Source organism: Liolophura sinensis, chromosome 7 (assembly GCF_032854445.1).
Source record: "Liolophura sinensis isolate JHLJ2023 chromosome 7, CUHK_Ljap_v2, whole genome shotgun sequence".
NCBI classification, from domain to species: Eukaryota; Metazoa; Mollusca; class Polyplacophora; order Chitonida; family Chitonidae; genus Liolophura; species Liolophura sinensis.
Window position 1 is genome coordinate 55,374,009 of NC_088301.1, and position 16,317 is coordinate 55,390,325.

A 16,317-nucleotide genomic window follows, 5' to 3' on the forward strand; every position below is an offset into this window, starting at 1 on the left:
AACACCTTGTGGCGATACTATTCATTCTATACCTGGTGAAAGCTATTGAACAGTTGTAACCAGTTTACATGTGGGACATCAGGCAGACCGAAGTGCAACAACACTGCTTATGATTGGTTAAACATTTGCTCTTCATTGACAGTTTGGGAAGGTTTATTGGCTTAATTTTTTCTGTGATAGTAAGTTGGAGATAAACCACAATCAAATAGGTTTATAGCTGCTAGTCTCTCTGAAATTGTGAAAGGCTACACAGATCTATGGACTACTTCACACGTCACTATCCAACTCTCCACTCTGAAACACTGCACAAGTTTTGTCACTGTGGTATGAATAATTCTGTCAGTGTTATTTCATATCAACTTTGGCCCAAAGTAAACCTTTTAAGCTACCATTATTAATAGACTTGTTCAGATTTGGATACTGATATGGATACAGCTGAATTGACATGATCATTGAAATGGTAAATTCTGGGTAAATTATTGTACAGCAGATTTCAGCTAAAATAATGGAAAAGGACATACCAAAAGACTGAAGTTGTGACAATTCTAAGAATGCTTTGTGATCCCTGTGCCAGGTGACTTATATAACATTATGTAACACAGCTTCATTGTAAACAAAATTAACATTTGTATGCAAAGAATGGACCCTAAAACTGGATGTAATTTGTGTACGCACTGTAAGCATTAAGTATTATTACATTACTGATATTATTTTGATAATCAAGTTTGATGTGTCATCTTAATTAATATCTATATAAAATCCATTTATTGCACGTAAACAGCATCTAGCAACCACTGCAAAAAGGATTTGATGAGGCAACATCATAATAAGTTGCAGCAAATGTGATGTAATAGTAGAGTGCTGGTGTCATGGATACATACTGTCACATTAGATGTGCTGAATATCAGAAAAAAAGATCAACCTAACTGCCTTTTTTCACATAACTCATTTCACCAATATTATTGAACCATTCTGAACTATGTAATTAGTTGCCTCCGACAGCTTAACCAATATACTGATAGTAATATGCCAAGAAATTATCAGGCCAATTCTGTATGGAGTCTCTTGCTTGTGCAAACCTGGAATTTGCAGAGGAAATATGCTCTAGCATTTTTTGAGCTTTAGCAAATCACATGTAAAAATTGCTTGTGGACATAAATTGGTATCATTTTCTTGTGTAGATTACAATGTTCTGGGTTCCATAACAAACATTTTGTGGTATTTCATGTATTTTGTTTGTGCGGCAACACAACTTAATATTCTCAGGATGCTCACTGCAATAAGAAACACATTCCCAAGTTGTACTTTCCTTGTCACCTCAGTATTTGTTCAAAGGGTAATGCAGACATCCAAGGAAAACATTTTATACGTATCACACAGTTGAGTTTTGTCTTATTTAATGGTTTACTCCAATCATTGACATGACTGCAATCTTGTAATGTATACTGAAAAATGCTTGTACAGTGTACAGCACAAATCAAATAAATTAATTCACCCCTGGCCTTGAGCTTGGATCCATTTTTTTCTCATCTGCTGTTTGATGTTGAAAGATTTTTGTTTTTACCTTGACAAGGTTAACGATAAACTGAATGGACTGTAGGTTTTTTTTATCAGCCATGTACATGAAATTTAACTTCTGCTTTTTATTTAATACATGCAAAGAAAATCAATTGGCATGCTGAGGAATGGGTTGTGGACATTTGGTTATGATCTTCATTGGGGATTGGTGACAATAAGCAGTTGACAGTTCTTGTAGGGTAAGTTTGTCAGTAACTTACTAAAGTTGGGTGTTTACTTCATGGCACTCCAGTTTTCACACATAAAGTTGACCACAATCACATAAGTGAGAAATTTTCAGTTTAGGCTTTTTACTAGGATGTGAAAGAATCTTCAGAACAAAACAATCACTGAAGTTTTATTTTTTGATCTTATTTTTAATACAGTTTTTTGAATATTGGTGTCAAAGCACTAGTGAGCATTGACAAACACCATACAAAATCTGTAGGATATGAGGGATAGTTCATCTATATATTTTATCAAAAGTAAAAATTGTGTTAACATGACATCCATGATTATGACTTGATGTTAGAACACTTAAACAGTTAAAAATCATATTTTTGGGTTCTATCAGATTTTGTGATTACTTAACCCCAATAATATTGGTGTAAGCATGCATAAAAATGACATTTAACATTTATCTCTATGATTATAATGTTCCTTTGTCAATATGAGCATTTCACACAAGCTGGCAGTTATGGTAACAAAAGATCATTCACACTTTTTGATACATTCTGGTACAGCTAAAAGTCAATACTATAAATGTAGCTGAAATGGTCATCCAGCAACCAACATGTTTACGTGTAAAGGTGGTTTAAAGAGGGCGTGAGTTCACAACATACACTCTACTTCTGGTCCAAGTCCTGGCACATTTAAACACCCCCATGATCACGGCAGTACTCACTAAAAGTGAAATCCCACTTGCACCAACAATAAACCACTCTGACCTCATAAAATATTTATCAACTGGTTTGTTCCTGGCAGTGTTGTACACAACATACCCACTGCCTTTGTCTATATCAACTTCAATCAGTGGAGGCTTCGTTGTGGTGCTGGGTGCTGGAGTTGTAGTGGTTGGCTTCTCGGTCAACCTTGTGGTTGTTAGTTTCTGTATTGTTGCAACTGTGGTAGTTTCCATTGTAGTTGTCTCCATAAAACACACATCTGACAAATTCAGTTTTTGCAATGAGGTGCCAGCTAGATCATCTGGAGAATCACACTTGCCTGTTATTTTTGATTTTTGATTGTGCATCATTATTGTGTAGACATTGCAGTCACAAAATATTGGATTATCCTCAAGTGACAATAGGTCAAATACTTGTAAAATGTCGGGTGGGAGAAAAGTTAGTCTGTTTCCTGATATGTCAAAAAACCTCAGTGCTAGTGTGTTATTAAAAAGGCTTTCAGGTATTTCCTTCAGGTTGTTATTGGATAAATCAACTCGAACAAGGTCCTCCAGCTTCATGAATAGCAACTCGTGTAAAGATTCAATGAGGTTCTTAGACAAATCCAGTGTCTGCAGATTTTGTAGTTTGGAAAACTGTGATTTGTGAAAATTGGTCAAATTGTTGTTGCTTAGGTCCAGAGATCTGAGGGCAAGAACATTCTCAAAAGCAAGGGGGTCTAAGCCTTCAATATTATTGTTGCTTATATTTAGGTGCACTAGTGTAATTCCAACATCATTGAATACACCCTTGGGAATATAATATATACAGTTATGTGAGAGGTCCAGTGACCTCAGTGAGTGAAGACCCAGCAAAGTATTTGGCTGGATGGCCTGGATGTTTGTACCACTCATGTTTAGGTGTTTTAGTCCACTCAGAGCCTTGAGGTGGGGTACCCACTTTAGATTACATCCTGACATGTCCAGGGAATTTAAGGTCTGCAAATCAGAGAACACTACACTTGGAATCTGGTCTATATCTGTCAATTTCAGTGTCTCCAAGCTCTGTTGATTCTGGAACAGTCCAGGAGGAACTACCTTCATTCCAGACAATGTGATGTGGCCAATATTCAGCGGTGCCGAATCTAGACGGCCTCCCTTTGTATAATCATCAAACCCTAAATCCCACCAACCAAATCGCAAATCACCAGGGCCTTTAAAACTGGTGTCAGGAATGGCATAAAGATCTGGTGCAACTATTTCAACTTTTCTCAACAGCACTAAACCATAAAATAAATTTGGTGGAAGTGTAGATAGTTTGGGACCAAAAAATGCAATTTCTTGCAAACTGTAATTGGCAACATTGAAAATGTCGCGTGGCACAGTTGTAGACGTAGTCAAGTTGAGAATCAACACTTTGAGTTGTAGGCCTTGAAAAAGATTTCCTGGTGCTACTTTTTGATGGAGTGTTAAATCCAGCTGTCGTAGCTGAGGCAGTCCATGGAAACTGCCACTATCAATGTAGCCAGTAGCAAGTCCCTTCAAATATCTGAGAGAAGTTAGTCCCCTGAAAGCTGATTCTTGTATGCTAATCAGTTCATTTCCAGTAAGGTCCAAAAGTCTCAGGGATGTCAGATTTTTGAAGGTATCCTCTGGAACTGTGTCCAGCTGGCAGTGGGCCAGCGACAACACAAGCAGGTTACTGTACTGTACAATGTTGCCTAGACTGTCAGTATGTATGGCATTGTAACTGACATCTATACCTTTCAGACTCAAAGGCAGGTCACCAGGAAAGTCTGACAAGCTCCTGTTTTGGCAGTACGCCCCTGTAATCATTCTGTTGAGCTGTTTGTAGTACTTCTGAGAACACATGCATGGATGACAAGATGCTAGTGATTCACAAGGGTAACTTGACACACGACAAACAAAAGCAGAGAACAAATGTAGAACCCATGCTTGATGCAGCTTTTTGGGGCAACCATATCTGTCTGTTGAACCTGCAACAAGAAGAAAAACATAAAAATGCAAATAGTAATGCCTTCCAGTCTTACTGAATGTTACAGAAGACATGAATATGACGACGGAGTAGAGGTCTAAATAGTGATACACATGTATCAAAAGTATAAAACAAAATATAAAAGACATAGGCCTATATCGATTTAGTTCATCTGAAGTTTTTTTTAACTAACTAGCCGTGATACCCGGTATTGGAAATGTATTTTAACGGTCCACTGTGAAACTGATGAACATATTTATTTTTAATCTCTCATTAGCTTCTTGAATCTTCAATAGTTATTGAGTTTGTGTGTCTGATTTCTTTTTAACAACGTCTTCAAACATTCGATGCCCGGGCTGAAACAACAACAACACGAAGTTTCATTGTTCGTTTATTTGCTAGAAGCAAGTTTTTTCCTTCGGCCTTTTCTCCAAAAATGAGATTAGTTTGCCACACTGAAATGAAAGGACAATCTCTAACTCACCTGTGGAGTTATTCAAGCGACAGGACTTCCAGGGCTTATCTGTGTCGGTTAGCTGGCATTTCTAACGTTTCAAGCTCTTCGGAGTTGAAAATTTGAAATATTTCCCGGCACGTTACTTTCGATTAAAGGTTACTCCACATTCCTTCTCTTCCAAAGTTAGTTTCAAAAGCGCTGTACGAATCCTGTAGGGGGCATAAAGGCACCAGAAAGAGCCATCCGTACAAAAGATTTTCGATATATATTTCGATAGGCGTACATTGGTTGCGATCGTGCGTTTACATCATGCTGGGTAGATGGAGCTACATTCGTATGTCAGTAACGCCCAGAATGTGATACGTGACGTCATTGCATGACGTTTGCAAGTGAATGACGTGGGAGAACTGTTTTCATTTACGTGTAATATGACGACAAACACTCACTCGAGCACGTAAACAGCACTACAGATTGTACAGTGTGTATACACATGTATTCATCTATATGAGTGCTGGTTAAATTGACAAATCGCCGGATTCCACCGGTAATATGTGTGACCATTTGCCAAATAACACATGCTCTGGTTTTAGTGTCAATGCTATTGTATTCTGTTATTATATTCACCGTTGAGAATTTTTCACTTATACGACGACTGTTTTGAAACCTTGGATAAAAATAGCTCCGCGTAGGTACACCTTCTAGCTACGTGGAGCTAGGATAAAAACAACGCCAATATACCACACTATATTTGTTTATTCTAGTCACATAATCCATGGAGGCAGAACAGAATTTATTCTACTTCCATGCATTACCTAACAAAATTTTACCAACCTTTGCGTTCGAGCGATCTCGAAATGTTTTTAATACAGCCTCACTTGAGCGCCATGTTGAAGACACCAGACATAAAGCCTTACCCAGTCACATCATATCCTGACACCTGCATGGGTGACGAGTAATTGGTAACTTCTTCCTTTCAAAGGGTAAAAGCGAGGTGAGAGCAAGGTTATCTATTTTACTCAACTCGAGGTTGCACCCCGGATCTACTGCTTTAAAAAAAAAAAAGACGAGATCAAAAAATGTATGCATCAGTGAACTATCCAAAACAAAGTCTAAAAAGCGAAACCTTTTATTTTACATTTATGATATTGCAGTTCAAAGTAAATTAAATCGACCACATTATTTCTTTAAAGCCTTATCTCTTTAAAACTCTGCTCTGCGTTTTATAGCCATACAAGCCCGGGGCACGTGTGTCGCGACATCGTATTTCCGGTTTCTCTAACATGGCGCCTCCAATGGTTTCTTAAGAATTTCAGATTGAAAGTTGATCAACAGATCGAGTTACCAAATTCGTCAGAACAAATTTGTCGTGACTACTCAAGTATGTTTCCCTCTCTCTTGCGAAATTACTTAGGTTAAATTATTTGTTATCTGTTCTTTTCAGAATATTATATTTAACGTGATTGAATATATTCAATTGTTGATTAACACAAAGTATGGTCATGAAAGGATTTTTCACATTGCGTTCAGTTTCATGGGGGAGGAAACCTGAGTGCCCAGGCTAAACCATCGACCTTTGGTAAGTTACTGATGAACTGTCCTACACGCATAACACGTATACGAGTAGATACGTGCACAAAATATTCGTGGCAGAAAATGGGTCTTTGACGAACGTTAGACCATGCAATGGGTCACAAGAGCAGGGTCGATCGCTCATTGCCACCATGGCCATACAATGCATGCAATGAGAACAGTGGAACGTGCAAATTCCCTTAGCTAGGGATTTGAACCGTGCCTCCTTTATCCTGCCAATTGACAGACAAGTGCCGTTAACCACTAGACCATGGCCCGCGCCTGCGAATGTATATAGACAGTTAATAACATGCCTTTAGATACATTGTATATACACATACCCAGATGAATTATCAAATATGTTATACAAACATTTTAATGCACAAATATGTATGGAAGTACATAACGTCGAAACAAGGAACAGCGAAATGTATACTTGGTTATTTAAATTGCCGTTCTCTTATATGTATTCGATAAACAGCCATTTGTCAGGAGTTGTGGTTCTAAACAAAGGCTGGCCCGCCGTGGTCACTGGACTGGTGGAAATATAGTAATTATACGCTCGAAATCTCATACAGAAAATGCCAGAGAGCGCGTGCATGCGTATAACAATTTGCACAGAATCTTGTGGGTAGGCATGTGTGGCGTTTGAAAGCTGGGTTGTGGCGTCTAAATCTGATAGCTGCGTGGCCTTTATAATTGCACTGGATTGAATACAATGTGTTGGACTACTCGAAGAAACACAGATCAATGTTACATATATATTTAAATCATTGACCGTTAATAACTCGGCTATCTTTATAGGAGTGGTTCTACGCAAGACATGTATTTATCCACGTAATGAACAGTTTCTTTCCGTAAACAAGCGTAAACAAAATTGGCAGACAGTAATGTTATGATTATCAAAACTGCGCAAAATCTGTCCAAAAGAATTCGAAAACCAGCACTTTCAACACATTTCTTCATTTTAAAGACATTAAATCTGATAGGTTGAGTATTTAACAAAACCTCATGTATGACAGAAAGGCAGTCTCCATTTAAACCTAGGTGTCAAGCAGCTTGATGTATCGGCTTTGCTGTTTGTTGCACTAGAGTTCCCACAACCTCCGGGAGTTTCGCGGTCGGAGAATTGCCCAAGGAGGTTGTGCTCATTGTCATTGTGTTCTTTGACAATTTTAGCTTTGCGATGCAAGGTTTGTTTCGATGATCTGTCACGGAGGTAGAGACCACTTCACTTCGCGCGTACTTGGACGATTTCATTACGGGTGAGACGGAATCTCGAAGGGCGTGATAGCTTTGAATGGCGGGACAACCCCGTCGAGCTGTTGGAGCGATGTGACACGCAATAATATGCTTCCGTGCTCCTTCCGCAATGTGCTTCTCAAGTTTGCTGCTTTCTACGACTCTCTTTTTTGTGTTTCCAGAGAATGCGTCTGTTCGCCTGCATTTGAAGCCAAACTCGGTGGTAACCAAGGAGGTTTTATGCTTCGCTTCTTTGCCTATCTTCTGTTTGTTGTCATTGTCGAGATGCTCTAGATTTCTTGGCGAGGATGCGCTCTCATCGTAGACTGAACACTCTTCTTGTGTTTTACCACTGACGTCATCGAGTTGCTTTCTTGGATAGGGCTTTTTGAAGTACTTCTGGCCCATGATGCCTAAAGACTGAGCCGCAGCCAGACGCTGGGTTGCAACTCCCGGTAGAGACAAGGAGAAGGAGGAGGCGGAGGCCTGTGGCATCAATCCACGGTTATAGAATCTCTGGCTTCCCAACATATCAGCTGCACTCACCGAACCACTATAGCTTTCCAGTAAAGTCCTGCTGCAATCGCTCAAAGTTTTGCCTTTGCCAAAGTTTAGTTTGGACGCCCTTACACAGAACTCTGTACTGTGTGTGGGTATGCTAAGGCGCCGATGAGATGATGTGAAATTAAGCTGCCCACCGTGTTGTTGTTGACGTCTCCTTGACATGGTTATACACAGAGAAGTTCTGTCCAGTTCACTTAAGTCTTCGACAAGGTTTCTCCGTTTTCGACAATCTATTATCTGTTTACTCGTGACTCCTTCGGAAGGCCATTCCGCACGTAAACGTAGTGTACTTTTTAATTATGCTTAACAGCGCGTTACAGAGATCACCCTGCCTTGTTTCATCGGCGACACACCCGACGCCTTCTCAAGCCGCTAACGGTTTATTCCGCTAACTAGTTCCACGCTCTGTAGGGGACGACTGCATGTTTCGGAAAGGTTAGCGAAGACCACAACCCAATAGTTATTGTGCTTACGAGGGCCTTAAGTATATTAATAGATTAATTCAAAGCAGAAACTCATACTTTAGGAACGTCTCGCTTGGCTTGTCAGGGGGAACTGTTTGAACAGTTTAACACTATAGGTGCCCTGAGCTATCAGATCCTTTATTCTCCGCCCAGTATGACAGCGATTTAGTTTAAGCAGGCAATAAGTAAGTTACGATATAACAGGCTTATGAAATGAGCATGCCAGTCAACAGATTATATATATATATATAATTTACTCCAATTATATATATAATACACTCCAACCAGTATACAATCACACAATAATACCACCCATGGAATGGTAGATATAGTGTGGATAACCTTGGTCAAGATCTCAAAATCTGTATGACCTTGCACTTGTACCCCTGTTTTACCTGTTGATAATCGTGTTAACAGTATTCTTCCTGCAGTGTCGAAATATAATCAGTGATCTATTTGCCTGCCGATGATATCAAGAATGCACCGTTTGTACTATTCCATATACCAAACTTTTTAATGACTCCAAGTAATTAAACTCATGCACAGTTTGACACCAACATACACTACCATCTAAGCTACACTTTACCTGACAACTGCAAAAGTATATACTAATTGTTTTTGGTTTTTTGATATTTTGTGGGTTCGAAACACGTGGTATTGTATATAATTTTATAAGAAGCATTGTACCCGTACTCAAAAATATATACATTTGTTACAGTACGCATTTTCGTCAACAAAGCCTTGTCTTGTCCACACCATGTGATTATGACGAAAAGTACCCAAATGCATAGGTGTGTTGAGTTCTTTCGAGTCGGTTTTACTAAGATGACTCAAGGTTGAGTGTATCTTGTAATGGAAAGGTTTGCTTTCACTGCTAAGTGGGCCATCGAAAATGCTGTAATCCCTGAAGTTAGATGAAAATTGATCGGACGGACAGGCATTCATCGTCCCAATTTCTCTGTGACGTTATGAAGTGGTTTTAGCACAAAAATACACATTTGGATGTATCCATTGTCTCGTTGCGTCAGAAGTGTTTAGCATCACAGAGAAACCGTCATAGATCTATGACGCCCTCGTAACCAAAGGCATTTGATTGGCCAATTTCACGTTTATGACGTCATTGCTATGAAGCAACAAACAATTTGTGTTATACGAGTGTGTCCAAAGACGATTTGATTAAGTGATATCCATGAACGAGGAAACTCATCGGTGAATATGATGAGCTGACCTGTCGACATGTCTCGTTTTTACAACGCCAACACTGTTCCACCACGGGATCCCCAAGACTCGGATTCTGATTTAGCGTATAACACAGCCGAATCTAGAAGGCCTTCCGATAACCATGTATACTTTGACCGTGGTATGGCTCCCAGCCAAAGTTCTAACTCTAGTTCGCAGTTGTACCCTGGATATAGGTCTACAAGTAAGATAATATTCTCGTTGTGAACTGTGCCTATCTATACGATATTCATAGGTAGTCTCAATTCCTTGTAAATTGAGATGCCGATTCCTCTAAGCCATTTCAGACTTAAATCAAAATTTAAAATGCTATCTTAAAACTCATTTTTCGGGTTCGGAAATTAAAATTTTGTCCACCTCATTGATATTGTCTTAAGACAAATTTTTCTAAATTTCAAATTATACTACTAAAAAAAGCATTGTGAAGAGGTTTTACATCTGGACTTAAGTAAGAAATGGCTTTGTTCATTTGGCCCCAGCATTGTAGGCATTTCGTCCTGTTCGTGACGTTAAGATGGACTAGCGTAGGTGGGCCCTGTTCTCTGAGGCCTTCGATGGCTGAGTGATCCGTACTACCTCTGATCAAGACACCTTATTTTTGACCAGTGAAGTCGTGTGTTCAAGTTCAATCCTGTTGTCATGACTGTGGCCTTCGTTAGGATATATCTTTTTATTTGATTGGTGTTTTAGTCCTTTACGAATATTTCACTAATACGACGGTGGGAGGAAACCGAGCAGAGCACGGTGGAAACCCACGGCCTTTAGCAGGTTGATGACAGGCCCATATCACCACGAGGTTTGTCTCTTAACTGATGACTGAAACGAAAACTTTCTTCTCATATGGCTTCTATCATTAATAGATATTATTAGCACAGCTAGCGCCAAATGCCACCAAGTACATAGCATTGTTTATGCCATGTTCATCATGTCAGATATGTCGATGGTTACTTCGATGTAGATATGTCTAAAAACGCTCCTTTTTCATGTGCAGGATCTTCATCTGCATCACCAGCTCCTCCAACAGACAGACTGAGGCATTCGGATCGGCATATCCCAGTACTTGTCATGGACGATACAAACGTTTTCCGGCCTCTGGCATCCCCCGATTCCGCTTCATCAGCCGGCGTGTCCTGGGCCAGTGAGCCCAACGACAATTTGGACAAAACGGCCTCACCCCGCCTTCGGGCAGCCCTGCACCAACTCACCACAAAACCCATCGACAAAATCCACCATTACTCCCAACTTGGAGAGTACGTAAAACAACTGTATCAGGACAAAAGTATGGCGGATGTGATAATCCGGATAAACGAGGAGACGTTTGCTACCCACCGAATTGCTTTGGCGAGTCAGAGCGAATACTTCTCCAACCTATTCCTGAACGAGGTATCTAATGGCCGCCTCAAATTACCACTGGAGATCCGCATCAAAGGCATAGAGCCTGACGCTTTCAGGGCTTTCCTTAGTTACATCTACACAGGGGAGCTCGATGTTAGACCTGATCTTGTGTCAGATTTCTTGTTTATGAGCAGTAAGCTGAAATGTCATGGGATACTGGAGACCTGGCAAGACTTGTTGGACAACATGACTCCTGAACAGGCTCTCATCCTCGTGGACAAAGTTGCCAGCAACGGACCACTGTATAAACAAGCTTACGACATCGTCAGGAAAAATTTCTACCACCTTCAAAGGTGGAAGAGATTTTATCACCTAAGTACTGATACCATGTGCAAACTCTTAACAGATGATCAACTTATGGTTCGCTCAGAAATGGAGGTCTTTGAGATAGTTATGGACTGGCTGAGCCATGCCAAAAACCTCTCTCCGGATTCAGAAGTTCGCTTGTTGAGACGAATTCGCTATTCATTGATGAGTCCTCCAGATCTCTTCCACTGTTGTAAGAGGAGTCCTGTCTTCAAAACAGATCCTGTATGCAAGGAGCTTGTTCTCAGAGGGAACTGGTAAGTCACGTGCATCTTGTGGTCATTGTCGAATTCATTCTCAAACATTTCAAATATTTTAGGAATAAATGAATCTGACATATAACATCTACTTCTTTACAAACCTGGTTGTCAGCCTATAAAAAAGCCTTTAATAAATAACCCGGAGTTCATGTTCATTGTTTTACTTTTACCACTGATTTAATGGAAGAAATGTATTTATTCGATAAGGTTGCATACGACACATGAACTTGGACTTCAGGATGGTATGACAATAGAAGGATCAAAACCTAGGATAAAGATGCCAGACGATGTAAGTTTGATTACTTGAGGATTCAGAATGTTTTCTAAGGAGTTGTTTTTGTGAATAATTTATTTACTGAAACAGCAATACCGTTACGTTGCGTAAAATGGGGGTATATAAAATTGTTTAAAATTATAATAGATGTAAATAAATAGAATGTATATAAAATGTTATTTTAACACATTCAATTTTATGTGTGTATTGAGCAAATCGGGTGCGTTTAAAGATGTTTCAGGATTCGCCTGCCTTTACCCAACCAAGCATGAATCCATCTCCTACCACCAGCATGGTCCAGGATTCTGTGCAGCCACAACCACCCCCAGGTCTAGAGGATATCCCTGCAGCACCCGAAACGCGCCACTCTAACTCCGCCAGGTCCGTCAACCAAACAACAGAGGACGAGTACTCCGTGGATGATTACATCATCGGTGACCACCTACCAGCCCGTCGGAACCCACGCGCAAAGTTGACGTCAGGGCTCAGATATAATGGCCCTCAGATAGACGACTTTTTGACTGGAGACATTTTGGCAGTTGGTGGTGCGCAGAAGAGGTCCCGTGACCATAAATACGGTAAGGAAATCTAACTTCTTTATGCATCAAAATCCGCTCAATCCGAACATGGCTGCCCTTCTTTTTTCAATACATTACTGGTATATATAGTTCCTGGAAGGAATCTTTTATGAGTATTGGTTAGGTCAGGAAGCCTGTTCTGCATATTGGGTTAATTTCAGTAGTATATTTCTTCAATATGCCTGTCTGATTTATCACTGTACATCAATTCCATATGTTATCTGAATAGGTCGACACGTTCAACGTTACAGTTCGGAGAAAAACAAATGGATGCAGTTCGCCCCTCTTCCGGAACACCGACAAAACCATGCGGTTGCCATTTTTGGAGGAAAGTTGTATCTTGCTGGTAAGGACGTATACAGTTATTGCCATACCAAACGAAGAGTATATTATTGAATATTCTAAATTTACTTAACAGTATATAATGTTACGCTAAGCTTTGAACAGGGAATGGACATAGTCATAATCGCACGATGTAGATGTCTGATGATGTAGATGTACAGATTCACTTATTGTATACGATGCATAATCTGATAACATTGTTTTCAATTAGGTGGATGTGAAACCGATAAGTCGCGAAGGGCGGCAACACAGGCCTGTAACCGAGTGTTTGTCTTTGATACTGAAGAGACCATATGGTGTGAAGTGGCTCCAATGATATCCAAGCGAAGGTGCCACGCCCTCTGTCCTCTCTTCGGAAAGCTGTATGCCTTGGGTGGACAAGATGAGTGGGGAAGGTAGTGTCTAAGACCAGTAGATTAGCTGTTTGACGCCGCAATGGGGTAGATAGAATTAAACACAAACAATGTGATATATAACTGGTATTTCGTCACGCACAGTTCTTATTGTTTCGCAATTAACCTTCTTTCGTTTATCCGTGCGTTCCGCTGTCCTGTGTTTTGACCGTGCTAAGACGAGTTCTTAGGCATTTAGATCAAAACCCCTGACTTAAGTTAAAATGTCCACATCGCCTCTAACCTGACACAATATCAGAATTGTCAGGGTTTTTTTGTATCCTAAACATTAATATACGTATACATATTGATGTAGATTCTTCAGAATTAAAAGTTTTCAACGTTAATAAAGTGTTATATTTGCCTAATGCATTTTGCGTAACAATTTGAGTCCAGCCCATATACATTGTGCTTACATGACTTATCATCTATACATTTCAAGCATTCTCATTTACAATCACAATTAATATCCATATCATTTTATGAATGTTCGGTATTTCCCCATTGCTTTAAATTTTTCGTGCATGCCATTCCCTTGAAGAAGCAGCATTATAGGGGAGGAGTGGTAAACTGTTGGGTTAGGATGCCAGCCTCGCGTACAGCGATTGGTTTGCCATGTCTACCAGCTTTCTGAATCAACCTCATGTTGGCATGTAAACAAAGCGTACAGATGATGTTTTCGAACATGTATTGCGATGGTATTTCCTCATTAACTTGTATTTCTATCATTTTATTCCTTTCATTTGCCCATTCATATTCATTTGATCCTTTTTCGTCCTAGAGTGTTGAACACTGTAGAGAGGTACAATCCCCACGAGAACAACTGGTCGTACATTTCACCCATGAGGTTCGCTCGTTTGGGGGCAGGGGCGGCAGTATTTAAGGGCTTCCTGTTTGTAGTGGGCGGTTACGGCGAAGAAGGTGCCCTCAACAGAGGATTGCCCGTCCTGAAAGTCGTGGAATGTTTCGACCCAAGAATACACAAGTGCGAACATTGTGCACTCCTCATATGTGTCTATGCATGCTTCATACGACTACAGCTGGTTTTTGTGTGTAAATCGGAATCAGACCAACACTACACTCCCATTAGTTCATATGTTTTTCAGAAAGATACGTTTAAGCATTCGCATGGGGAGTTAGAATAAAAACCTTAACTGAGCTAACTTGACAAGATGTTTTATTTCACGGGTTACCTGTCACCATTTGCCAACCAGTCGTTCCAACTTTGGTTTTACTTTCTTAACTGGTATTCACCTGAAAGTTGCAGATATTTTGCTCCTCTCTACAAAGACTTTCAACTCTAATGTAGGCTGATTCTAGCAAACATGTAGCTTTAATGTTTGTGTACAGTGTAATTCCAAGTGTTCTCCACGGATCGTGATGAGAGACTATTAATGCCTTCTAAGTCTTCTGTCGTGTGTTGCAGATGGACTGTAAAGCACGACTTGCGCATTCCCCGTTGTTACTGTAACCTAGTGTGCAGCAACAAGCGTATGTACGTGTTCGGCGGTGCCGCTGAAGTGAACAACATGCTGCAGAGCATCTCCTCCGTGGATCTGTATGACCCCAGGTCAGACACCTGGGAACATGTGGCGAACCTGAAAACTGCCAGGCATAACAGCGGTTCCGCCGTTATAGGTGAGAGATTATATCTCCAGAAGTTGAACAGAGACACGTTTTGATGTGAACATAATTAATACCTCATTGCATGCATACTTGTGTCTAAAACACGAATTTTCTCTTTAGACAAAAGCAGATATACTGTAATAGGTAGCCGTCATTTATACAGATTAGGGCCCGGTTCCACAAAACTTTTTAAGTTCTTTGCGCCAGCAGAAGTATTTTGCTTAAGCAACATAATACTAAAGTATACTTGTGAAGAATCTGATTCAGGTTTTGTGGAGAAACACTCTCTGTTGGACTGTTGTGCTCAAGTTTACTCAAACATGCGCTTTATGTATGGCAATCAACAAATTTACAACTAGAGGATGTCCAAATATTATAGAGAAGATAACGCAGCCATAATTCCATACTGTGTGAAACAGTATAATTTCAGTGCTCGAAAGTTATATGTACTTTACTAGTTGACGTTTCTTTTTTACAGGCAACAAAATCTACATCATAGGCGGAGTCTGTTCAAAGGATTACAATCAAGTTTTACAGTCTATCGAATGTTACAATGCAGGGACTGGATTCTGGGAGTCGGGGGTGGAACCTTTGCCACATCCTTCTAAGTCTGTGGGCTGTGCTGTCTTACCAATGATGTCTAAATAAGGACACACGGCTAGAATTCATGTTATTATACACAAAAGTGACAATTTGTCAGGAAATAAAAATCGCTAGCATTGTATATGCAATGTTGTTCTTTAGATTTGCTGAAGTATGACTATATTAATGGTGAAGCACCACATTGGTAGTATTCCCTTGATTTCGTGTAGGGAACACATTACCATTGGGAAACATATTTGCTGATTAAGCTTTGTTAATACTCTTCAAACTGCAGGTTGAATGACAGGCATCATGGACTATATATGATTGATGTTTTAGTATATAATTCAAATATCTTAATGTTTCACCTACAGAAAAAAAAAAAACAGAAAGGGGATTTAAGGAAACTGCTCTTCTGGTAAATGAACTTGCCAGTGCATTTAGAGGCCAGCCTCATACCCAGTTGTGGGAGGGAGGCACTTAGATACAGTTCTTCTGCAAAATGTCCCTGAGGCCATCTTTTACAATGTAATTTTCCCTTTTTTTTGTAATCGCCAAAAGAGGGGTTGTAAACCTTTCAGACGCCCCCAC

At 40.0% G+C, this 16,317-nt stretch overlaps 2 protein-coding genes across 2 annotated transcripts; one reads left to right on the forward strand and one right to left on the reverse strand.

Moving 5' to 3' along the window:
* Window positions 1-1,023: 1,023 nt before the first annotated feature.
* LOC135470455 (vasorin-like) lies at window positions 1,024-5,196 on the reverse strand. Its single transcript, XM_064749413.1, has 2 exons — window positions 4,921-5,196; window positions 1,024-4,437 (listed from the first exon to the last, which is right to left on the reverse strand). Exon 2 carries the CDS (start codon window positions 4,310-4,312, stop codon window positions 2,372-2,374), a length of 1,941 nt encoding a protein of 646 aa, XP_064605483.1. The 5' UTR covers window positions 4,313-4,437; window positions 4,921-5,196; the 3' UTR covers window positions 1,024-2,371.
* Window positions 5,197-11,036: 5,840 nt separating this feature from the next.
* On the forward strand, window positions 11,037-15,792 carry LOC135471043 (kelch-like protein diablo). Its single transcript, XM_064750091.1, has 8 exons — window positions 11,037-11,929; window positions 12,140-12,221; window positions 12,439-12,784; window positions 13,014-13,130; window positions 13,338-13,521; window positions 14,300-14,503; window positions 14,945-15,156; window positions 15,623-15,792. Exons 1-8 carry the CDS (start codon window positions 11,037-11,039, stop codon window positions 15,790-15,792), a joined length of 2,208 nt encoding a protein of 735 aa, XP_064606161.1.
* Window positions 15,793-16,317: the final 525 nt, after the last annotated feature.